Source organism: Azolla caroliniana, unplaced genomic scaffold (assembly GCF_043228905.1).
Source record: "Azolla caroliniana isolate FFs.n. ecotype wild unplaced genomic scaffold, voAzoCaro1.0.p SCAF_10, whole genome shotgun sequence".
NCBI classification, from domain to species: domain Eukaryota; kingdom Viridiplantae; phylum Streptophyta; class Polypodiopsida; order Salviniales; family Salviniaceae; genus Azolla; species Azolla caroliniana.
The window spans coordinates 20,187,681-20,212,718 of NW_028230445.1; the positions used below are offsets into that span (position 1 = coordinate 20,187,681).

At 39.0% G+C, this 25,038-nt stretch overlaps 2 protein-coding genes and 1 pseudogene across 5 annotated transcripts; 1 reads left to right on the forward strand and 2 right to left on the reverse strand.

Moving 5' to 3' along the window:
* Positions 1-2,394: 2,394 nt before the first annotated feature.
* On the forward strand, positions 2,395-18,447 carry SAC9 (sacI homology domain-containing protein / WW domain-containing protein). 3 transcript variants are annotated; one of them, XM_087326471.1, is made up of 14 exons: positions 2,395-2,545; positions 9,552-9,702; positions 10,032-10,111; positions 11,446-12,038; positions 12,136-12,268; positions 12,422-13,749; positions 14,038-14,208; positions 14,292-14,537; positions 14,614-15,144; positions 15,231-15,962; positions 16,078-16,275; positions 16,365-16,808; positions 17,379-17,609; positions 17,999-18,447. In XM_087326471.1, the coding sequence occupies exons 3-14, from the start codon at positions 10,090-10,092 to the stop codon at positions 18,260-18,262; spliced, it is 4,893 nt and encodes a 1,630-aa protein (XP_087182597.1). In that variant the 5' UTR covers positions 2,395-2,545; positions 9,552-9,702; positions 10,032-10,089; the 3' UTR covers positions 18,263-18,447. The 3 variants fall into 3 exon arrangements, with proteins under 3 accessions (XP_087182597.1, XP_087182599.1, XP_087182598.1); XM_087326473.1 differs by lacking the exon at positions 9,552-9,702; XM_087326472.1 differs by lacking the exons at positions 2,395-2,545; positions 9,552-9,702 and adding an exon at positions 9,914-9,932.
* Positions 3,212-5,113, reverse strand: LOC147859457 (uncharacterized; annotated as a pseudogene). Its single transcript, XR_015530318.1, has 2 exons — positions 4,753-5,113; positions 3,212-4,647 (listed from the first exon to the last, which is right to left on the reverse strand). The product of XR_015530318.1 is annotated as an uncharacterized LOC147859457 (transcript).
* Positions 18,448-19,434: 987 nt separating the features above from the next.
* CLPP4 (CLP protease P4) lies at positions 19,435-23,604 on the reverse strand. The gene is made up of 3 exons (XM_087325863.1): positions 23,128-23,604; positions 19,644-20,263; positions 19,435-19,611 (listed from the first exon to the last, which is right to left on the reverse strand). The coding sequence occupies exons 1-2, from the start codon at positions 23,565-23,567 to the stop codon at positions 19,780-19,782; spliced, it is 924 nt and encodes a 307-aa protein (XP_087181989.1). The 5' UTR covers positions 23,568-23,604; the 3' UTR covers positions 19,435-19,611; positions 19,644-19,779.
* Between the last annotated feature and the right edge of the window lie 1,434 nt (positions 23,605-25,038).

A 25,038-nucleotide genomic window follows, 5' to 3' on the forward strand; every position in this document is an offset into this window, starting at 1 on the left:
TTTACAAATCTTTTCTTTTGAAATTTGGATATGAGATGAAGAAGTTATGAGTTTTTTTCTCTGCCTATTTTATGCGTTTTTTTCTTAAATTTTTCTTTTTTCATGATTTTTCTACTTTTGGGAAACGCCTCTAACTTAATATCCCTTCAATTTCATTCGTCTTTTAAATCTTGAACCTTTCATATCGTGCTTTATTCTTATACACCTTAGCATCTGATGTATTTGCCATGGTCTTTTTTTACGAGCAAAAATTGACTTCACACTTACCATTGAGGATTATGCGACAATCATGATTGTCCCCTTTGAAGCCTAGTTATCTTTTAGTTTTTTTAACTTCCTTCTTACCATGGTGTTTAGTGGTGTGGGGGAGTTTCCATAGACTCCCCCACACCTACTATGTCGCACATGTGTGTGTAGTTAACCCACACCATTTACACTCCTTTCAACCATAGTCGTGATAGCTCTACAAGTCCTACATTGCCAACAAGGAATATGTGATAATTATGATCATTGCATTTGAAGACCAATTACCTTTTAGCCCTAAAATTCCCTTGTTCTACTTCCATCATATGAATCATCGATGCATTCCCACTTGTTGGAGATAATCCAATAGTTTAGTGGAGAAATATTCATTGTTGCCACTAAACCGAATACAATGAATGTTCTTGCTAGTGTCTTTCTCCACAATATTTTTTAACTTTCAAAAGTGATAGAACACTTCACTTTTTTTATGCATGAGGTAGCCCATGTGGTTGTTAATGAAGCTTCACCTTCTCATGCTTAGACCCTTCACCATTACTTCCCAATTAGGCTTGCTTCGCTCACATTAATTACCCCATTTCACTTCAAGATTGGAGTCATCTCATGACTCCTCATATTTGCATTGTTTGCAACATTTTCAAGATGACATAGCCAATACATTCATGTCATATATCTATGTGGGACGTGGCGTTTTGTCCTTTGGCAAACATTGTGGATTTCAACATGTTGCCATCAAGAATAAAGTGGGTGACTGAATTGTCCCTTGTCCTTGAGGCCTTTATTGAAGAAGAAGAACCTATTACTATTGAGTTGAGCTTGCATGCCTTATTGCACTATTTGTCTGACCGATAATACGTTTTCTGCAATAGTCGCAACATGCAATATCCTCTTGATGCATTTATTATGTTCATTGTCATTGCCCAACAAGACTTCTCCAGTGTGGTGAATTGGCTGGAGTGCCATGATTGTTTCCACATAACATGGTGTGTTATGATACAATTCTTTGTGATTTTTCTTGTGGTATGATGTGCACGAGTAGAAACATGTCATCATCTTTGCTAGGGTCGTCGTTGACTTTGCCTAATGGTTCATCACAAACATTCCACCATATATTGCCATGGTTCGAGTTGACCGTAGGCAATTACTAACATCACTCTTGTTTCTTGTGAAAATCCTCGTCGATGTGCTTAGGCTTGCTACAAAACGTTTATGTTTTGTTTTGGCAACATGCTTTGCCATTGACATCCTTCTTCTTATAGAGTTTCCTTCTTTCCTTTTGCTTTCATTCAGAGGCTAGGAGAAGTTGGTAGTTTGTGAGTGTATTTCTTCCTCTTCCATCATTGGTCATGATCATCATCAGAGTTTCTATCAAGCATTTGGCTTTATTGGAGGCCACACATGCTACCACAATTTACTTCTATTGATCACATCTATTAGAGCTTGAAGAATGATGATGATATCTCTCTAGCGATGATAGTGGTTCTTTATGTACCAAAGCATTGCCAGAGATCATTGAAGCATGTCTCCACCAAATCTACGTTGTCAATCTAGAAATATTGATGGAAGCAAACACAACACAAAACAACTTGATTTGGAGGATTTAGTACTTCACACCACATGTGTTGATTCGAATGTAACAGACAGAGAAGTTTGCTCAATTGAAAGGGCTTGCACAATGTTCCGTTTGGCCATACATGACAACTAACCTGTTATTATTCAGTGGTACACAACAAGCGACCCTTGACTAGATTTGTCAAAGGACGTAACAAACTTCATGTCGATCTCTATCCATGTTTGGAGAGCGTCCGACCGAATGTGAAAAGCTCACAACAAGACACGTGAATTTCCAAGTAGCCACAAAACATACTTTCATCAACATGGGTGGATATCCGAATATGTTTTTGTTAAATGTGAGTTCAATATGTGCATTGAAATAGCGTGTTGTCCAACCTACCAAGAGACTGCTCAGAATGGTCTAACTGGTTCGGTTCGGTTTCGGCAGGCCCCATTCCAAGAATTAAATTATTTACGAAGGAAATGGCCTCAAGTTTTTGCAAATTTGCCAGAATACCCTCTTGGTCTCTCTCCCAAGCACAGGAAAATAAAAGAAGAGGAAGGGAAGAAGAAGAAGAAGAAGAAGAAGAAGAAGTAGTAGTAGTAGCAGCAGCAGCAGAAGAAGTCATCTGTTTTTTGTTCCACCAAAAGATAGGTATTTCTCCCTTCTTCCAAAAGCTCAAAATTTCCCTCCGCCGATCTCTCTGCTCATAGATCCATTCGTACACAGGTAAACAGAAATTCTCGAGAGTGATATTTATTTTGTTCGTATATATATGTGTGCATATTGATTCCGATCTGTGGACCAAGTACAAAATATTAAAAGACATAATTAATCTTTTTTCACACACACACACACATATATATATATATATATGTATGTATGTATGTGTTGATTTGAAATGATTATGGATTCTGATCCGTGGAATAAATAGAATTCTTGAGAGAGATATGTTTACTCTGGTTATATGTAGCTGTGTGCTTATGACCGCATCACATAATTGTCTGCTTGAGAGTGATATTTTCGTTTTTTTATATGGATGTGTTCATTTGACGTGATTATTGATCCTTGAATGCTTTGAAATGGATATTTATAGTGCTTGCATATGTGTCTCTATGCTATCATTGATTCTGATTATTGGACATAAATAGAATGCAGGAGACTGAACAATGGAGAGAGAGAGAGAGAGGTATATTAACGTCTTTTAAGAGGCCAAAGTGATCTATAAGACCAAACAAGAGATTATATCTTAAGTGTTGTCTCGTCTTTGAGAACAACAAATAAAAAAGAGAAGTAAATAATACTCCATAAATATAAAAGTATATAAGATAAAAAGAGACGCGGGAATCTGGTTTTCGGCACATGTGAGATTCTCACATGTTCGGCATAGGTCGATCCAGAATGGAAATGTCTCCGAAGCGAGGGAAGCACCTACGATGGCGGGAGGTAATGGCTTTTATCTATCGATGACAAGGGTGTTGAGGTCGTGGTCCATGGGGCTAGGGTCTACATGCACGGCAAATTGCTATTGCCCGATCAATTGTAACCCCTTTGTTGTGTCTTGGTCGGGAGCCCATTTGTGTATCCCGTGATTAACTTGTAGCATTAGTAGGAGTGATGGGGCTAAAGAAAGTTGCGATTGTTCTTTGTGGATGAGCGTGTGTGGCTATATTCTTCAATAACTTTTCCCGATGTCTCTTGAGCTCTAGCAAGAAATGTCCTAGGCACTGTTGGTCCTCATATTCCATTACCTTGCGTAGTGGGCCAAAGCCTTGTTTAAAGAGGCAATGGTATCTCCCTTTGATTTCATAAAAGACACTACAGTGACAAACATAGTGTTCTTCGGATTCCACTCCTTGATGACACAATTGGCAAATTCTCTCTTCTAGAGGCAATCATGTATATTTGCCTACCTCAATCTGTAGCTGATGTGATGGAGTTCGCAGCTGCCCTATCACACTGTGTAGCGCATAGGATAGATGTATGTCCATATAAGGTGGCTTGATGATGAATCCATCCTCCGATGTGTGTAAGAAGTGTGTCTTATAGTGAGCCATCCGCATACCAAGTGGTATTTTGGGGCTGATCCATGTTATCTTGTTTTCCAAGTTAGTAATATCAGTTCGGATCACTCTATTCTTTTCCACTTTGGTCATATTTAGATGGGGACAGTCCAAGCTATATTGGAACAGGGGTTGTGCATTTATACTCATGCCATGTGACTTGAACCATTGTTGCATTTCAGCATACCAACAATGAATGTCTCCATTTTCAGCCAGTTGTCTTGATGACATAAGTGCCAACCTTGGGTACCATCGTTTAGGGAGCTCCCAAAGACGTTGGATAAATGTCACTGATCGGAACAATGCCTCAGTGATTATAGGTGCTGCTCCCATCTTTGCCCGGATTATATCGTGAGGCACCGATGCTTTGCTCCTTATCATGCGAGCAATCATTGACACTAAAGGTCTCTTTAAATCTTTCCAATGATTTGCCTTGTTAAGACTCGGTCCCCCTTTTTCTTCTCCATAGAGAAGAGTTGGCGTGATAAGTGTATCAAATAACCATAGCTTAGTTCGTGGCTCGTGGAACTTCAAATATGCACATTGTCTCTCAAGATCCTGCATATCCACAAGAAAGTTGGGCACAAGCAGCCTTCCATAAGGAGAACCTAGGCCCTGTAAATGTTACTCCTAGGTATGTGTAGGAGCGTGTGTATTCCACCTTTTTCTCTCCCAAGAAGAATTCCGGTTCTGATCTTGTTACCCATGCTTGAGTGGTGTTAAACAACATAACTTTAGTTTTATCCATGTTGATTGACAATCTTTTGTCTGTACAAAATAGTTTAAAGGCATTTAGATGTCTTTGTAGTCCCTCCAGAGAGTGAGAAATCAGCACAATATCATCAACATATAGTAATATTTGTATAGCTATACCTGCTAGGCGTGCTCCCGAACCCCCGAATCTCTCTATGTAATGTGATACCTCATCGATATAGAGACCGAAGAGAGTGGGTGATAGTGGGCATCCTTGCTTCACTTCGGTTGTGCTAGCCACCGCCTCTGACAAACCTTTGGAAGACAACACATTTCTTGACACGGATTCATAGAGTGCATAGATTCCCCATTGCATATCTGTAGGAACACCAAGCGCTTCTAGCCGCTGCATAAGCCGAGCATGTGGCACATTGTCAAAGGATTTTTGGAAATTCACAAAGCAGCAATAAATCCTCTTATTATGGGCTTTGCCCTCCTCAACAAGGGCTTGGAGGGTGAATATGTGATCCAAAGTTGTGAACTCCTTTTGAAAGCCTGCCTATCCAACTGAACAACAGCCGTTCCGGTTTGCCCATATACTCAATTCTGATTCTAGAATCAAGCCATACAATTTAGCCAAGTAATGACCCATCATGATTGTCCTATAGTTGCTTGGCATCAAGGGGCTAGTAGGAAAACCTTCACACATGGCTGTGTGCTAGCAATGGGAGCAAGGTGTCACGGGCATAGATAAAGTGCTCACCCACCAATCCATCATGATCTTAGGCCTTCCCAAATTGTAGCCGATCAATGACATTTCTTACATTTTGTGTAGTAAAAAAGGTTAATTCATGTGGGCATGAGCCATGTGGGTGGGGAAGAGGAGGTTTCCCCAGGATATCATATAGAACCTTTGCATATTCATGCCACACCTGAGATGAGGTCTGTTGTGTGGTAGGTTGCCTCTCATCAAACATTTTCCATGCTCTTTTAATTTCTTGTCCTAGAAACAAGCGGCACAAATGATCTTCAAATTTAGAGAAATACAATCTCTTCTTCTTCCTTACAAGGCGTTGGAAGGTTGCTCTCGCTTGGTTGTGTGTATAAATGCCCCGAGTTACATCACGCTGCAAGCATCTCCTTGTATCACGACATTCCTCATCATACCAACTATTTTGTATTACTCTCCCAAGTTGGGGGGGATTGGCTGTTGTGTGAGGAAAGGCATCTATGGCTGCTTTATGCAATGATTTTAACAATCCTTGGGTAAGTTCTTCAAGGGTGCGAAAGGATCCAAATGGAGCATGCCATTGTATACACCACAACTATACACATCAATTGTCTCGCAAGTAAATAGATACATAGCCAGCCCACTCTCCTTAGCATATACATCCTTTGTGCATCCATCCTTTACCTCGAAGTGTATATGCATGAACTGCTGCCAAGCCAATAGGTCTACCCGATATAGTGAACTCTTTTATTTCAGGTATAAGCGAAGGAGATCCCATTAGATAATCGACTGTGCTTGCACCTCCTTTTGGGTTCCAACATGTCAAAGCATTTGATCCAGGCCATTGTGACAATCCATTATATATCACAAATCCAGGCGCACTTCCCAAGGCTAGAAAGTGTTTTCAATATTCAGTCATAGCACTCATATCTTGAGCTTGTCGCTTTAGACCAACCTCTTCTGCCATAACTTCTCCATAAACAGCCTCGTTGGTGTCAAACATAGTTGTTTGTTCATCCTTGGTTTGTGCATTAAAATCTCCTAATAGTATAATGTCCCCCATAGTAGCAAATCTTATGAAATGATCATATAATGGTAGATATGGTGATTCACCTAGAGGTGCAAACCTTTAGTAGGCAGGTGGAAAGTAGCAAATTGCAATATATAGCTCCCTAAGATCCCCTCGTTTGATTCGTATCCACATGTATCGTGCATCTACATCCTTATGGACATCATGCACTCTATCATGGAGCTCCTTTTTGTAGAGCACAACCACTCCTCCCAAACCTCTAGTGCTTCTTGTTGTCTGAGGTTGGGGACGACATATTGACTCCCATCTATATATCTTTGTACCTCAGGGAGTTTGCTAGCCATGCATTGGTGGGTCTCTGTATACATAGCAGTATCTGGGTTTTTGAAGATATCTTCAAAATATTCGACATCTGTCCATAGATAGCCGTTGCAATTCCATATGGTCATGCGTAGGGTCTCATAGGCCATATATCATCATGCGGTTCTCTTCTCTGTAATAATGACCTTGCTGTCTCTATATATGGCCCATTTACCTTCCTTTCTTGCATCAAACACTCGTGGCATGTTTTCTTTGCGGTGTGCCACCCTTGAGTGCCTTTCTTTTAGAGAGGAAAGCTTTTTTCTTGTCAATATCCATGAAGCGGATGATAAGTGCTTTAGCTCTAGACTCATCTCTTCCCACCCTCCACGCCGAAGCAAATGGAATATCTGATGCTCCAATCTTTGTTCCGAGATTCTTGGCATCTTCTTGTGGACTTCCCTTTTCGGCCCAACCAACCACTAGTACATGCAACGCACGAGCTTTCCTCTTGGCTTCTTCTTCTAAAGTAGCAATCAGCATTGCAACCCTATCCATGGATGTTCCTTTTTGCTTTTTTACTACCTCTATCCAAGGAGCATTTGCTTTAATTTCATTTTGGGCATGCTCAGCTTGAGCTTTGGCATCTTTGGCATCTTTGGCCATGTCTGCCCATGTTTGCATTTCCTTCGTGACATTGGCTTCCACTGTAGAGATGCATCTTTCCACTGCTTCTTGTCCTTTTTCTAAATCCACTTTTATAGCTCCTAACTCAACCTTACTTGAGGATATTTCATCCTTAAGGTATTGTGTCATGTCATCCTTGAGCTGTAAGTGTGATTTCTTCACATGGCTTATTATGTCTTTTCGCATTTCTTCTAATAACTCAGTTTTGAGAGGGGCATACAATTCTGTTTTCTATTTCTCTATCTCCTTTTTCATTTCTTCTTTTAGTGCTATTTCTATGTCTTCTCGAATAAGATTGATCTCTTGCGCAATCAAATGGCGTAATAAATCATGTTTCCCATTTTTGACATCAAATGGAATGTCGGATGGGGCCTGCGTTCTAGGTGCCTTGTGTGCCCTTCTAACGCTATTCGGGGTGCTTCCATCCTGTCCTTTTCGTCTATGGTATCTTCTTGGGGTCTTCCATGGATCTAGACCCTCGTCGTGCGTGTTAAGATCCATCTTTTAATTTTCGGTCCATTAAGACTCCATGGTGTCTTAGGACAGCAGCTATAGGAGATGTTGAGGGTAGAAAGAACAATATAGATTCTAGAGATTTCTACTGGTTAGAAAGCATAGAGGAACAGAGTTGGCAGAAGATACAGGGAATCTGATTCGGCCGAAAACGCACAGGGTCAGGCATTGCAGAAAACACAGAGGACAGACATTGCAGAGACCGCAGACAAACATTCACATTGCAGAAAACGCAGAGGAGAGGACAGACATGGCAGAGAGAGAGAGAGAGATTATATTATCATCTTCGGAGGTCAAATATGACCTATGAGACCAAAAATATTACATTTCACGTGATACGTGTGAAAGTGAGTAGTGACTCTCAATGTTCAAGAACTTTACCAATGAATGTTGCAATCTAGAGTGCACATTGAGGTTGTGAGAGGAATTCATGCAAGGATTGGTCGAATATGATCAAAGGCAGAGCATTGTATCAAAGTGTGATACTCAGACTCGTGAACTTGTTTAGGGCAAAGTGTGCAGAGCCGACCACTCTCATCACTTGTGCCCCAACGCCTTGTGTCACATCGCGGGACACAAATTTTAACCAGTGTATGTGTTGTTTCCAACATTCTGAATGTTATGCAAATAGAAGAAATGAAGCTCAAACGGAGTCAATCACCGGCTGCATAATGCATATCTAGCTAGAAATTAAGATAGGGAATGTAGTATGTTTCATACAAAGTGAAGGCATATGGATAATGGTCTTAGTATGTTGTAGAAGATTTTTATATATTTGTGTATGTATGTTTTCATGTGATACTATTGTTGAATGGGTGATATGTGAAATGATGCATGAGGCAGAATGTCAGTTAGAATTTAATGATGTCAAAATCTCTAGATGCAACATGCATATCTGTGATTTCATGCCAGAAGATAAGCTAATCTCAAGATAAGACAACAGATGAAGCACCTTGAACAAAAATGGTATGGAATGAGTAGAGCTCCTCTAAACAAGATCAGACCACTTGTGAAAAAATTATCTCCTCATTATATCTAGGGAGAATAGGGATCACATAACAAAGGGAATGCTACATCTAAGATCTCTTTGCTATCTTGTACAGATTATGGACCCGGTGTTAGTTTGATCTTTGTATTTTTGCATTTGTTTGCATGTGGCTTAAAAATTTCACTGTTATTATGGTTCTAGAATTGCACTTTGAAGAAAATATTGCATTAAAAATCAAAGTAGGATAGGCAAGGTCAAAAATACATCTCTGAAGCATTTAGATGCCATGAACATATTGTCTAATTGGTTCAAACTTCCATGGAAAAAAATTTGTGATATTAAGCTCAAATACATCTTGATTTATACAAGAGATACAAGTGTATGCTTATTTTTTAATCAATCAAAAACTTGAAGAGAGAACAACGGAGTCATTAGGATTCCATAATAGTCAAGAATATTCCTCCAGTTTTATGCTTGTGGCATTATTTCTAATTGCTGACTTTGCTTCGTCAAGGACACATTTTTCTTTAGGTGAGTTAGTCTCCAGGTCCTTGATAATGATATTCGTGACAATATCGACAATATTTCATAAATAAAATGTATTAGATGATGAGCAACTCTAGACTCTATGACCAATTCAAAATCCTTTTTCTGTCCATTGCTTTGTTTGTAGACCCCTTCTTTTAAGCTCTTCCCTATCTCCACAAGACCAAATCTGTTATTCTTGTCAGGTGTAAAACTCTGAGCTCTTTGAACATCATATATGCGCAAATGCACTTCTAGACAAGTTGTTGGGTGGAAACGAAGCAGTACTGAACTGGGAAGCCATGTATATCAGAAGGAAATGAGCAGTATTGTGTCTTTCAAAAAGCAAAAAAATTGGTAACATAAAATTCTAATAATTTTTGCTATTTTCTATGATAATTCTATTTTATTATAGAAGCTTATCTTTAAGAATTTTCTCAGTATATTTCCCCAGGCTGTTTACAATGTTGATCAAAAACGTCAAAATGCAATTAGCATCTTACCATAAGTGATCTCAATAAGGATTTGAAAATTTCTGAAAATTCAATCACCATGAGATGTTGGTTCTGAAAGTTTTGACTGCCAATCTAAGATTTCTTCAAGACACAAGGCATTAGTGATATAGTCATCTTTTGCTGAAGTTTATTTTCATTAATGCAATGTTACATACTTTCTATCATTTGCAGAAGAATTTCATTGCATGGCCATAAGCTGTATATGGATATTGACTCTCATATATAAACGATGGATGACCGTAGTAAACCAGGTAATTATTGTTGAAGCTTTTAACTTAAAAAATCCTGTTCAGTCAAGTGCATGTATATTCCAACCTTCTAAAAAAATGAACTGTTTTGCACACATAAAACTTCATGGCCCTCCAAATTGATGGAGGTCTAACACATGTGCTAAAACATTATAACCAAATATTCTGATTTTATATGCATCTCATGTGAGTAATGTGAGAAATAGATGACAATGCTAGATATTAAACATAGCATAGTAAGCTTCTTCGAGTTAACAGTTTATGCTCCAGAACCAGGGGGACCAACAACTACTATCACCTTGGGTGTGTAAGCGTGTACTTGTCTTAGAGGTGTGCCTTTTAAGAACCAAAGTAGAAATGTAGAGCACATTGTTCATGTCCAGGTTAGTGGATGTGGCCCTCTGATTCACAATCAGTGATGCTATGATATCCTTCTTTGAGTATGTTGTGCAGATTGGGTGATAGATATATTGTTCTATCACCATGGAGGTTAAAGTATGAGCTATGGAACCAAAGTGAAACATTCTCACGCAGTGTGTCCAGACACATTGTCTTGGCAATATCTGGACTAAGCCATGCTTTTCTGGGCTTCTTTGCAAATGCAACTAGTCTCTGGATATTAATGGCAGGGTGGTCTACTCTCAATGGCAGATTGTGCATGCACTGGGGCTGCCTGAGTGGACTACAATTCCAGTCACTGTGTAGATGTGATGAATGTGCCAGAGTCACAGATTCACTACCTTAATGCACCCATGCTCATGTATATGTTGTGGGATGAGTCTACTCTCTGGTGTTCTAGATTGTACCAATGTTAATTATCTTGAGAGATATATTTTATGGCTATATAGTCCACGGTCACCTGCTTTTGGTGTCAACTCTATCAAGATATCAATGAGAAAAATATGCTTTACTTTAGGAACTGGTGTTAGGTATGCTAGATGATGTATCCCTAGCCATGAGTTGGCATTGTAATAGGGCATTGCTCACACATTTGATTTTCATCATTGAATCCAGTAATGAGTTACCGATAACAGCTCTTGTACCACATGTTTTTGCTCTCTCTAGTATGGAGGAGATATATTCCATGATCAAATAGAATGTACCATTGGATGTCACTGATAATTTTTCTGGGACATGATTAGAAAATTTCCGCTCCCCCCAGCCCCATCTGCAGGTTAGTCATTTGGGGCTGGGACTGGAATATTTTGGTTTTTATAAAAGCAGATATGTTTCTTCATGATTCTATATTGATTTAGAAAACAAACATGCCCATTTACAAAAAAACTGAATTGTTGGTTTTATGAATGTTGAATTTGTGATGCGATTCTGATTTGCAGGTTATCAGTTGGACACATCAGTCCTAATTGTAGAACTTGATTCTAGTGAAAGGTTCATTTTGTCACACCTTTCAACAGGAAGTTTCACACATGTGATTTCAATTGATCCTACAACAGGGGAACTCATATTTACTGATAGACTTGGATATGGTAAATTCTCCTCAGAGGTAGATGCTCTTAATCATATAACTGCAGGTTCACGAGTTGTGAAGAGCAAGGTTTATGCACGAGCAATACTGGGGTATACAGTCCTGGGAAATGTTGGTTTGCTTCTTGTTGCAACAAAACTAAGAAATTCTATACAGCAGCTTCCAGGAGGTGGTTCTGTTTGTTTAGTGGAGGAGGCACAATGGGTGAAGATTACGTTAAGAAATCCACAGCCCATCTCAAAATTAGAAGCGAAAAATGTGGCTGATTTGCAGGAAATTTACATTGATGGCATGTACTACTTCTGTGAGACCAGGGATATCACAAGACCATTTCCCAGTGATCACTTGGTTACTGATCCAGACAAGGAATTTGTTTGGAACGAGTGGCTATCAACAGCCTTCAAGAATCTTGGATTAAATGATCATTGTGTTGCTTTGTTGCAGGTAATCTTTGTCCTACAATGTGTTTGCATTAATTTTAATTTACACACTTGTATGGAATTTGAATTCTTGTGGATTGACTTTCTAATGATGGTTACAGGGATTTGCAGAGAGTGGAATGTTTATGGATGGAAGGGGTCAACAGGTAATAATTTCTTTGATAGCTAGACGCAGCAGATTACATCCAGGAACTCGGTATTTGGCCCGTGGTTTGAACTCAGCATTCAGTACAGGTAGAATATCAGCTTTTCATGACCTTTATTCTGATACGATAGTTGTTTATTAGATACATTCTTGCTATTAACTTTACATCTGTATTATTTTCAGCATTCTCATTTGGAAGTTTCACTATTTGAAGCCATTTTTCCATTCTTGTTATTCTTTAGGAAATGAAGTTGAGTGTGAGCAGATTGTTTGGCCATCACTCTCAGGAACCAAGTCTATTCCATTCAGTACTTATGTTTGGCGACGTGGCACTGTTCCTATCTGGTGGAAAGCAGAGATAAAATCCACAGTAGCAGAAGCAGAGATATCAGTGAATGAAAAGGATACATACAGAGGCTCTCACATTTATTTTTCAAGGTTGGGTCTGCGTTATGGAGACCAATACAAGTGTAATATGCAAGGAACGTCTCCTGTACCCATTGTTTGCATAAATCTGCTCCGTAATGGTTCTGGAAAGCCTGAATCAATTTTGTCTTTTCATTTCGAGAAGTGTGTAGATGCCGTAAACAACAAAATAGAACCAACAGGCATAAAAATATCCTTGGTTAACTATGATTGGCACACCCAAAATAAGATGCTAGGAGATGAAGGAACTGTGGATGGCTTATGGCAACTTTTGAAGCCTTATGCCCCAGAAATGGGATTTACAATGGGATATTTCTCACTTTCTGATGAAAGAACGCCTCCAGATTCTATTATAGTACGGAATATTGGTACAATCGGTGGTATATTTGTAATATCAAATACTCAAAAAGGAGTCCTGCGCTTTAACTGTGCAGATTCTTTGGATCGGACTAATGCTGCAAGCTTCTTTTCTGCTTTGCAAGTCTTACTTGAGCAATGCAGGCAGCTGGGTCTATCTATGAACTCAAACCGATTTTTAGAATCACGAACATCATTTAATAGGGAGAGAGATCCTTCTAGGGGAGCTCTTGGTCCCCTTCCACCTGGTTGGGAAAGCCGTTGCGACGCTGTAACTGGGAAGGTTTTCTACATTGACCATAATACAAGGACAACTACATGGGTGCACCCTTGTCCTGATGAAGCATGGAGGAGATATGACATGACAGTTTATGAATTCAAGGAGGCGACACTGCCATCTCCGGTATCTGTGCTTTCAGGTCTCTTTTTAAGTGCGGGAGATGTACATGCAACTCTTTACACAGGCTCAAGAGCTATGCATAGTCACATTCTACAGATCTTTAGTGAGGAATCATCATCAAAATCCAAACAATATGCTGCTGCTCAAAATATGAGGATCACACTCCAAAGAAGATATTTGAATGTCATTGTGGACAGCACGAAACAAAAACAGCTAGAGATTTTACTGGGTCTCAGACAGAAAAAACATTTTCCCACAGTTGTGGATCAATCACTACAGGTTCTGTCCCGATCTCCAGCTTGTGTTTTGAAACCTTTACAGAGCAGCTTTCCAGGTCTATATGCACCGAATGATTTGATCAGCATTAAATCAAAGGATTTGATTTGGGTAAGTGTATTTGTGGTAGTTTTTGAAAGCTCTTCTGTCAGCATAAATTCATGACATATACAGATTTGTAGCCAGTTTTATTTCAAATCTATTTACTATGGGAAAACAGACAAATGCTCAGTTTTTAGGTAACATACAATAGCAAAACATTGTATGAAAACCAGAAATTTGGCTAATGGGAAATCTGCAAAAATAAGTTCATTTATTATGTATCTCCTAGTTTTTGTAGGTAGTGGTTTTATATTGTAATCCCATTATAGATTTTCTCACATTATTCTATCATTGCAGGTTTGCCCGGACACTGCTGAAATAGTCGAGGTGTTCATATTTTTAAGAAGCCCTTGCCACATTTCCCAACTTTTATTGTCTGTTGCACATGGATTAGATGATGGCACTTCTCCTGCTTCATTTGATGTGCGATCTGGTCGCCACATTGATGGCTTGAAGCTTGTTTTGGAAGTTGGGTAACTTCCATCGGTACATGCTTTTGTGATGAAGAGAATTGTTGATCATATTTTGAAAATGGGTAATTTTATTTCCAGGGAGCTACTATACCTCGCTGTGCAAGTGGAACAAAGCTGTCTTATATTTTACCTCCTATTGTGAACTCAGAGGATGCTGCAATTACAGGTGCTGGGTCCGTTGCAGGCAGAGGTGAAAATCAGTTCCCCTGGTTGTATGAATATGAAGAGCTGGAAGGAGAGATCGATTTCTTGACCAGGATAGTTGCCATCACATTCTATCCTGCATCTACATCTCAAGGAAGCATGGGAATGACCCTTGGTCAGGTGGTTGTTCAATCTAGGCATATTCGTCAAATGGAAAAATAATCATATGTAAGTCTAACTTTTATTTTGCTTATAGATTGAAGTCCTTGGATACTCTCTTCCATGGGAAAAGTTATTGGCTGAGGATGACCCATGGAAGGGAGTCATAAAACCAGGACGAGCGAGGTATGAAAATGACAGCAAAAGAGAGGGTACAAATCCCTTTCTTGTGCCTGAAGGAAAGCCTATACCTGTACAACGTGAAAGAGAGATTACAAATCCCTTTCTTTTACCCGAAGCAAAGCTGAATGGGCATGAAATTGAACCTAATGGGGGAGTATTACCAGTGAATTCTAGCAGTCTAGGACATGGGTTAGACTTATTGACAGGTGATATAAATGTAACAAGTCAATCTTCTATGCCTGTCAGCTGGGACAATATACCATCCATTAAACCATCAGAGCATTGGGATTTATTTGCTTTTGCTCCACTACAGACTTCAGATAAATTTGAAGATCCTCTACATAAGGAGAGTGCTATGGAGAGCAATATGAACATCAATGTAGAAACTAAGACTACTTCAGATGAATATTTAGAGTATGTAAAACGTTTTCGTCGTTCTGACCTGGTAAATAACAAGTCCTTTACAAATCACACCATGTTTCTATCTATTTCCTTTTTGAAATTTATTTTTGCTTCTCTTGTTATTCTCAGAACCGACGTTTAGAATTCTCTGAAGCTGTGGAATTGGAGATTAGACGTTTTCAACTTGGTTTATCTGCTGCTGATAGGGATCGGCTCCTTCTTTCTATTGGGAAAGATCCTGTTTCCATGGATCCTAATCGCTGTTTGTCATCTTCATATGCAGCACAAGTATTTCAGATCTCAGCACAACTAGCTATTCTAAAGCATGTAACACTTGAGGATGAAATCTTATCTGTAACAGGGCTGGAAAAGTATGTTTTAGAAGACACTGGAGAAAAAGTAGAGGCTATCACTGGCTCCCAAATCCATGACAACACAGAGAATAGAACAAGCTTGAGGTGGAAGCCTTCTTCTGAAGTACCAGGACTTGCAATATGTGAGCTATGCAGACGCAAACAATATTCAGTTTCTAGAGTCAATAATGAAGAATCTGCATTGGCTGGCACAGAATTTATTGTCCAAAATCTAATATCAGATGATGCAATATGGCTGGAAAGCTGTCCTCAGATAGTTCTTCATGCTCTGCTTTTGGATCACCTAAAGGCATTGGGATCCCAAAGAAGGAAAGAGAGGATCACAAATGCAGCAGCCAAGGCTATTAAAGATGTATATGGTGATTGTTTGTCTCTAATTTCTGATGAAGGTGGTGTAGAAATGAATAGAAAACAGAAGTGGTTTGAAGCTCTTCTTAATGGTGAAAAATCTATAGCAGAATATCCACATGCAAGCTTGCTAGAAAGTGTGAGTTTGCCTTCATAATGTGTGCTACTTGTGTGTTGTTTTACACATGATCTTTCGACGCAGAATACTTGGATGCATTTGTAAAGTAATAACTGAAATTTTTGTTTCTCCTCAGGTGGCAACTGCGGAAGGTGCTGTATCATCTCTTTCCTTACTCGTAGATCCCTTTTTAGGCTCCTCAAGAACATACTGGAAAGCTCCATCTGGTGTCTCAACTGTCACATTGACTATAGTCTTATCCTCTCCATCTGTTGTCTCAGGATTGGTATTGTTTGTCAGCTCTTGTGGATACACTCCACATGACACCCCTCTTGTAAGTGTATATCGTTTTTAACGATATCAGGGAAATTCCTACTCTATTCTGAAAGCTTGATTTCTAAAACGTTGGAATATTGCTTGTAGTTGGATGTATGGGCAGGAAATTGGATCACTGAAACAAATCGTACATTAGTCGGTAGATGGGACCTGGGCAAAGAAGCTGCTGCTTCCCCTAATGTTTTTGGTGAAGAACAGTCTGGAAATGTCAACGACCAAACAGGGTTGCGCTTCCTTTCATTTCAATTTTCAAAACGGGAGCAGTGCCGTATCCTTTGGGTGAAGCTTACACTGCAAAATTCTTCAAGAGTTTCAGTTGATTCAAGACTCGATCTTCTGAGTTTGGCTCCATCAAGTAAGAGAAATGAATCTGGTGGAGCTACTTGGGCACCTCCTTGTATCCACGCTAGAAGGATAATAGTTGTAGGAAGCAGTTTGCAAGATAAGTCAGATCTAATGCAGAATAATTCATTATTGAAACAAAATTGGAGGAATTTCCTTGAACAGCCAGTCTCCTATGGCCGCTTAAAGGTAATAAAAAAATGTTTTCCTCAGTTCAATTCAAAGTTGTAACTGGTAACTATCGATGATGTTTTGAAGAGTTCTATACTCACACAATACTACTGGATTAGTCTGTTAGATCTTTGATTAAGCTACATTTATGTATACGATGGCTTTTCATTAAATATCAGTGGCTCCAGTTTTCTGAAGAAAATTGTTTTCCCTCATTATGCTCCAGCAGTGAGAATGACGTATAGATGAGTTTACACTCTTTATATTGGAAAAACTTTACTATTTTCCGTGAGCATGCCAGAGGGCCCAATATTATGCCCCTTCCTCCCTTTAAAACGTAAAGAGAATATTCTTGCAAGTGCATATTAGCGAAGTAGTTTATTCAAAGGTTTTGGACAGAAGAGGAGATTCATTTGATGACTGTTCTGAGGGGCTAAGCCTCATCATTAGATTATGCATGGCAAAGGCTCATATTTAGGCTTGGATTGAAAATTCTTTCATCTGGTTCCTAGGATTTCTATTTTAAGTCTGATCTTATTAAGTCTCCTCTGAATCTTGGTGACGGTGATTGTTTTACAAAATAAACAGGTTCAGGTGGAAGGAGAGGCATATAAGGAGAGTGATCGCATTGTGGAGCAGATATATTCGTTATCTGCCCCAAATATTGCTGGGTTTCGATTGGATGCCTTGCACACTATCAAGCACACCGTGAAGTCTATCACAACAAAAAATGAAAATATTCTAGATTCTATTTTGGAGTCTATAGAAGGATTAGTGATAAATCGTGGGACATTACACATACGTGTGTCGGCAGTTCAGGTTGTGGAAATCTTTTGCTTTTATTTATTTTGTTATTTACCTTGTTGAATGCTAACCAGAAATATCCATAAACTTTCAAATTTTAGCAGAATATCCATTTTGTAGTTGTAAGTTTTGTTTGTACTCCAAAGGAGCATTCTGATAATGTCAGAAATCTAGGAATGTTCTGGAACTTTAGGGTATTTATGGCAGTTCTGGGAATTTATGAAACTTTAGGGGTATTCTGATAAATATCCAAAATTTACGGTTCTGTTAGCGTTTATTAATGGGTAGTTGTCTGTTAGATTAAACAATAAGCTTGTCTAAAATTCTCCACTAAAAGAATATAATTCTAGAGTGTTTTTGAAACTTCTCATTGATTTTGACCGCATTATTTAATTCTTAAATAGGAGAATCGAGTTCCTGTTGGGGACTATTTGGTGCCTATAACCCAAGTCTCCACGCCACTTTACTTCGATTTCGCAACACCAATCTGTGCAAGAGAGCTCACGTTTGAGCTGGTTGGTGACATAACAGCATATACTGATGTGGGTGATGTAGTCTTCAAAGACCCTCCAATGGCAACTGGTCTTTCATTGGCAAATAAGATCAAAGCATACCGATATGTTCCTATATCCGAGATGGGGAAATGGGCTATTTTGTCTACTTTTTGACCATGGTCTTAATATCAGACTAGATGTAGGAATATATATAAATATTCTTGTTGTAAAAAAAATTGAAGAATGGTGCCAGAGTGCATTTTTACTTGTTCATCAGTCATTATTGTGATTACTGGTGACCTGTTGTAAAAATATTGAGTTATGTGGCTCCATACTATAAATCATTGATTTTTTTGTCATGGAATGAACTTCATATCAATTTAATGTTGTTTGCAAACAACCTAGAGGCAACTTCAAAGCATTGGCTTATGAAGAAAAGAAGGCCAACCTATTCCTCCAATTCAAATATGGGTTGGTACCCCAAGAAGACGCCAATAAATCTGTTTCTCCTTATGGGGTTTCCAAACACAAGGAGAAACGCATAAATCTGTTTCTCCTTATGGTCTCCTTATGGTTTCTCCTTGGCATAACATTAGGTATATTGGTTCTGTGATTCCTCCAATGTAAGCATCAAGTTACGAACAAGGCCATTGTATTCCACAATTCAAATGTGGGCATCCCAAGAAGACACCCAATAAATCTATTTCTCCTTTAAGGTCTTTAAGCATATACACATTATTTTGTCATAAGGTTGATAGGAAGTTCATTTCTACATTAACAGGATAATATAGGTGTTTATATAATAAGATGCCAAAATGCCAGGAAAGAACTATGTAGTACGTGTTTTATTATCTACCTATCCATACACATTCTTGATTGAGTTGGTTTTATTACATCAAAACTTAACATAATCAATACACTGCAACACAATATTCACCAATTTTATTATTCTATTTTTCAAATCCGTGTCATAACAACAGGTTGGATGTCTATGCTTAAAAGAGTTCACTTCTTTTCTTCATACTAATAAATTGATAGTCATTAAGATTGTGCTTTAAATGTTAGCACATGAATCCTACTAACCTACAAAATATCATTATTACAAATATGCAAATGATTATTTTCTTCCAGTGCATACCAATATGCCCTATGGAACCATCCACCCATGCTACCAACCTCCATTTTATAGTACTGAATTCTGTCTAATTCACTGTAATGCGCTGAATACTTTGACACATTTCATAACCAAAAACCTCATTGTCCATTAGGCCCATTTGAAGAGTTCAATCATGTTCAGGATCTTTTAAAAAGAGCATTCCTTACCACACACCAAAATCATTTCAACATAGAGCAATGCATCAAAATGAGAGAGATCTGTATTCATCACCAGTAAGTGCACATACAGATTGAAGTTGAAATGCTCGGAAACCATCTATCCTTTTGTAATAGATCAGATCCCAAGGACAGGATGTATAGTCAAAAGGAGCATATTAAGAGATGATGCAATCAAAGGATACTATTTCCTTTTGTATTGAATAACAAAACAATCATATACTAGAAAATATGTGTGAGGATCGATCTATAAGAGAACTACTCAACAAGTTGGGTATATTTTGCTGACGTATTCATTTTTTACACTAAAAAAAGAATAATTAGCAGTATATATTGAATACGGCAACCCAATGCATACTCTAGTATATCTCATCATCAGGAATAACAGGAATCAAGAACTTCAGAGGATCTTGCTCTGCTTCTCTATATTCCGACCGCATCTTAACTTTCTCGGTAGCCGGCAAAATAGGTATAATGGTATCCTTATCAATGACGCTATCGATGATGCCATATTCCACAGCCTCGAGTGGAGATAAATACCTATCTCGATCAATGTCATCCTCAACTTGTTCGTAAGTGCGTCCAGTAATCTCTGAGAGGATTCGGGTCATATTCTTCTTGTGATACATAATCTCTTTAGCTTGGATTTCCACATCCATGACTTGACCACTTGCACCACCCATTGGTTGATGCAAAAGTATTCGCGAATTCGGCATTGCAAACCGTTTTCCTTTCGTTCCTGCAGCCAACAATATGGCTGCTGTGGAGGCTGCGAATCCAAAGGCTATTGTAGAAACAGGGGCCCGGCAAAGCTGAATTGCATCAAATACACCCATCGCAGCACTGCATTTGCATTGTTTTATACATAAATACAACATACATAAATTTTCAGTATATGCGTATCTTATCCTGTTTTAGTTATTTAGTCCATTTCTTGTGTTTAAGGATGTAGCCACAAAATGCTGAACAGCACAGAAGAATAACACACACACGCACACATCCATCATTTTCAGATCTTTGCTGAAAAATGAAAATCCATATATTTGGGTTTTCAGCTCAAGAGTCAATAACAGTATAAACTTAAGCCAGTGTACTCATCGCACAATGTTAAACTCAAATGAATAAAAACGATTTCATGTTGTTAAGAGTCACAGATGACAACTGTGATGACATGACGTCAATCTTCATGTCATTAGGATCCCACATCAGCTGAACTCTCCTATTCTCTCAATGGCTGGTCTCATTTCTACCCTTCTTCCCTTGCATGTGTGTGTGTGTTCTGCCTCCTTGTGGGCACCCCTGTATCCTCCAGAGTGTTTTGTTGGTAGTCTCTTGTAGATGAACTTGTTGACTGTCAGTGTGCACCTGATGCACAACCTATCACATGGATCCCACTTTCTGTCAGTTGGCAAAAATTAAACTGGATACACTATTCATTTCCATTGGAGTTCAGGTATCAACGGGCTTCCCATGGGTCTCTTTCTATCAGCAGTTTTGTTAGACTTCGGCTGCTTCGCCAATAACACACTACAAGATTTGTTCTGTTTCGTAAACAACACTGTAGAAAAGAGTATCAAGCAATGGCAAGATCATGATACTCACAGAAAGAGATAGGACAACTGAGAATCAATCTAAATGGCGAAGATGGTGATTTCACTATTCACAAATAGATATGCCAAAATGTAGAAGTTTTCCCTACTATGTGGATAGAAGAGGGACTACAAAGACATCTAGACACTTTAAAATCATTCTGTATGGATAAAGGTTTGTCAGTAAACCTGGATAAAACTAAAGTAATGGTATTTCAAGCATGGATAATGAGATCAGAACCAGAGTTCTTTTTGGAAGAGGAAAAGGTGGCGCACACATAATCCTACACATACATTGGAGTAATATTCAAAGGTTGCATATCCATGAGAAGGATGCCTGCGCTTGACTTTGTCATGGATATGCAACCTTTGGTGCTCTTGAAAGACAATGTGCACATGTACAGTCTATTTGATATGTTTGAGACACCATTACCTCTACAAAGTAGAAACCTAGGAAGCAAGTCTTTCTATACATTAATCCAATCAGGAACCAATATCCAACGGCTTTGGGAGCTGCCTAAACAAGGTATTCAAGGTTGGCACTTATGTCATCAAAACAACTAGCTGAACACGGAGTTGATGTTTCTTGGTATTCTGAAACATTAGAATGGTTCAAGTCACATAGCATAAGCAGAAATGCACTACCCCCTATCAATATAGCTTGGATTGTCCCCATCCAACATGAACTACGTTCGGTAGAACAGAGTGATCCAGACAAATATTATCAAATTCAATAACGAAAGAACATTGATCATCCCTACAACATCATTGATTAGCGATTGAGTATGCACATATGCACACACATCTCTGGAAGACAGAAAGTTGTGTCATCAGGGAGTGGGATCTGAAGAAAACTATGCTATCTGCTGTACTGTTTTTTATGAAATAAGACAGAAATGCCATTACCACTTTAATCAAGGCTTTGGCCCAGTATGCAAGGTAATGGAATATGAGAACTCATAGTGCCTGGGACTGTTCTTACTAGAACTCAAGCGATACGGGGAGAAGTCATCGCAGGACAGCAATATAATCACACAAGCTCATCAACAAAGAACAATCACAACTTTCTTTGGCTCCATCACTCCTAATGCTACAAGTCAATAAAGGGCTACAAGATTGGGCTGCCAACCAGGACATTGCAAAGGGATTACAATAGATCAGGTAATTGCAATATGTCGTGCACATAAACCCTGGCCTAGTGAACCACTGTATTTGAACCGCTGGTTTCCCATTTTTTGCCCAGAAAACTGTACTTTTAAAGGGTAAACTATAAATGATGATGTTAGAAATATTGACAACTTGGGGTTGATCATTGATTATATCTGACACGCCCCCTAATGGTCAACCCATTGAGTTTAATTGGAATCAGGCCAACTCCTAGTCATCAAAAGGTGTCACAGTAGCTGTTCTGTTCCCCTCAATGCTCAACCAATTGAGTTTCTTGGCTGTTGAATTTATATTGCTTTTGTTTTACATTTTAATAGCATGTTTTCCTTAGTTACGATATTGGTATCCACATTAATATCGTACTTAATGTTTTATATCTAACCATTTTTGTTGAATGTACTTGTGGTGTTCATGAAGCTCTTGCGATACTAATTAGGTATAAATTTAGTGTTATACTATAAGTAAACACAGGGGCGTTCCCATATCTCATTCACTCTTTCATAATACATGGAAGGTGTTTTTGATCAAAGAATGGGCATAAAGTATAGAATCAACAATAGCCAATTATATTATATCATTAGTTCATAGCCACAGTATATATTTTGCTAGAGCTCTTCTAATATAAGTTTCTATCTCCTATAAGTTCAAATTTTATGGAGGGGGCAATGCAATACTAAGAATCAAACACAAATAAATGCTAGCAATCATTCCTATGTTACAACCAAAATGACATATACTTTTATTGAGCTAAATTCTGAACGAAATGAAGAAGAAACAAAGCAAAGTCTGATTTTAATGAAGAAGAGGAAAGAAAAAAGCGGGAAGAAGAAGCAAAGATACTCTCGTTTACTAGTTCACAGAGAAGAAGAAAGCGAAAACACCCTGTTTTCACTAGAATCACAAAGAAGAATACGATAATGATGACGCATATAGAATAAATATATATAAGACCTGATGGTACCACCAGAACTATTGATGAAGAGTCTGATGTCTTTCTGAGTATCTTGAGCATCGAGAAGAAGGAGCTGACTGATGATGGCATCTGCAGAGAAATCATCCAAACTACAACCGAGGAACACAATCCGTTGCCGAAGAAGAAGGCCCATCACTTCTGATTGCGAAACTAGTTTCTGAGGAGGAGAAGAAGGGGCCTGAGTTGCTTGGATAGATGAGGAAACCTTGAAATTGTCATGTGAAGAAGACCTCCTTGTTGAAGAAGAAGAAGAAGATGTGATGGGTCGTTTAGTATAAGCCAAAAAGGAGGTTTTGGATGGCATTCTGAAGGATCCATGAAAGCTTGAAGAAGAAGAAGAAGAGGAGGAGGAGGAGGAGGGGGAGGAGGATGAAGAGGGCACTAATGAGACATGGGGAGGAAGACCGAGAGAAACCATGGCTTCTCACAGACAGAGTTCTGCCTGTCGCTTCGAAGATCACATACAGACATACATATCCAAAGGAATCAATTTGCCCATCAAAGAAAACCCTATGTTTTCACAAATTCCTGCAGTGCCCCTCCTCTCACACAGAATGCATCCATCCCCGGGATTTCCTGTTATTACCAAAAAATACCCCTCTACAACCCCACCAATTCAATTAGATCATTTCTTTTATTTGGGCTGGAGTCTCAATCGATGGCCATGCAGCCGTCCGATCCCGATCGCCCATGTTCACATGAATGATGGACACAACACCATCATTGGTCTTAGAAGTAATGCATATGGATTTGCGAGATATAGATTGCTCTCAGATTAGATTCAACACCTCACCTTCTGCCCATTATGTTTTTTTATGTGGCCATTGGACTTGGCGGTCCGTAATGTATAATAACATGTGATGTGCATCAATTTGACTTCGAGTGCATAGATGAAAAATTTGCAGAGATGCCAATATTTTTTGTGCGCGCTATAATCTCCTTTGTCTGGAGACTGGTGTAGTTGTTATCAAGCTTTCGATTGTTCCTCCAAAATAGCATTTGAATAAGTGTTAGTTATTATGAGTACGACATCTCTTTGTGAGGTCAACTTTAAGAGTGAACTAGGCAACTTATTGTTAGATTAGAAGTCCAATCCATGCTCAAAGTCATTTGTCATAATATATACATATTGGACAACTTTAGCTCAAGCTTTGCAAGTCATACCATTTCTTGTTTTTTGGTAGGAAACCCAACATATACTCCCTGAGTGTGCATCTTCATAGATGCGGAGTTTTGTCTTTGTGTTGATATCGTAGGCGAAGGAGCTCATACCATTGTATACCATATTGATAGCAAGTGGGGCAATGGTGGTTGTCAAGCACTCCCAAGCTGCTAGCTTCACAAACTCTCACTTGCCTCTCTCGAAAGCTTATTATGGCTCACTGATGCCATAGTAAGCTCAAGCACTAAACACTTACACGAGTAGAGTGATTACACACAATAGAAAACTAACCCCGCTTCTAATAATCGGAGCACATGCAAATAGGAGAGAAGTGATCAGGGTTTGGCTAAACAGAGTTGAACATTGATCACTTGCTTTCACATAAATTGGTCTTGCATATGAGTGTGGTGAGCTTGGGAAGTTCTCTACATCCCCCGCCCCCTTTGAGCGAACATGAAGAAGGGCCGGGGTTTTGGCCACAACTTGTATAGGGAGGGTGGAGCTACACATGATGGACCATCAGTTGGTAGGATTGAACGGAAGGTGGTTTACGGATGGCCAGAGAACAGACCAATTGGTAGTGAACGAAGCCATTAATTAGGGTCTAAAACACGAGGCCGCCACCACCCCAGCTAGGGTGATCCTAGAGACCAAATGTCAGTCAGTAAGGTCAGGGGATGACAATCGCTCCAGTTTGCTCCCGAATACCATGAAGTGGGTTTTCTGA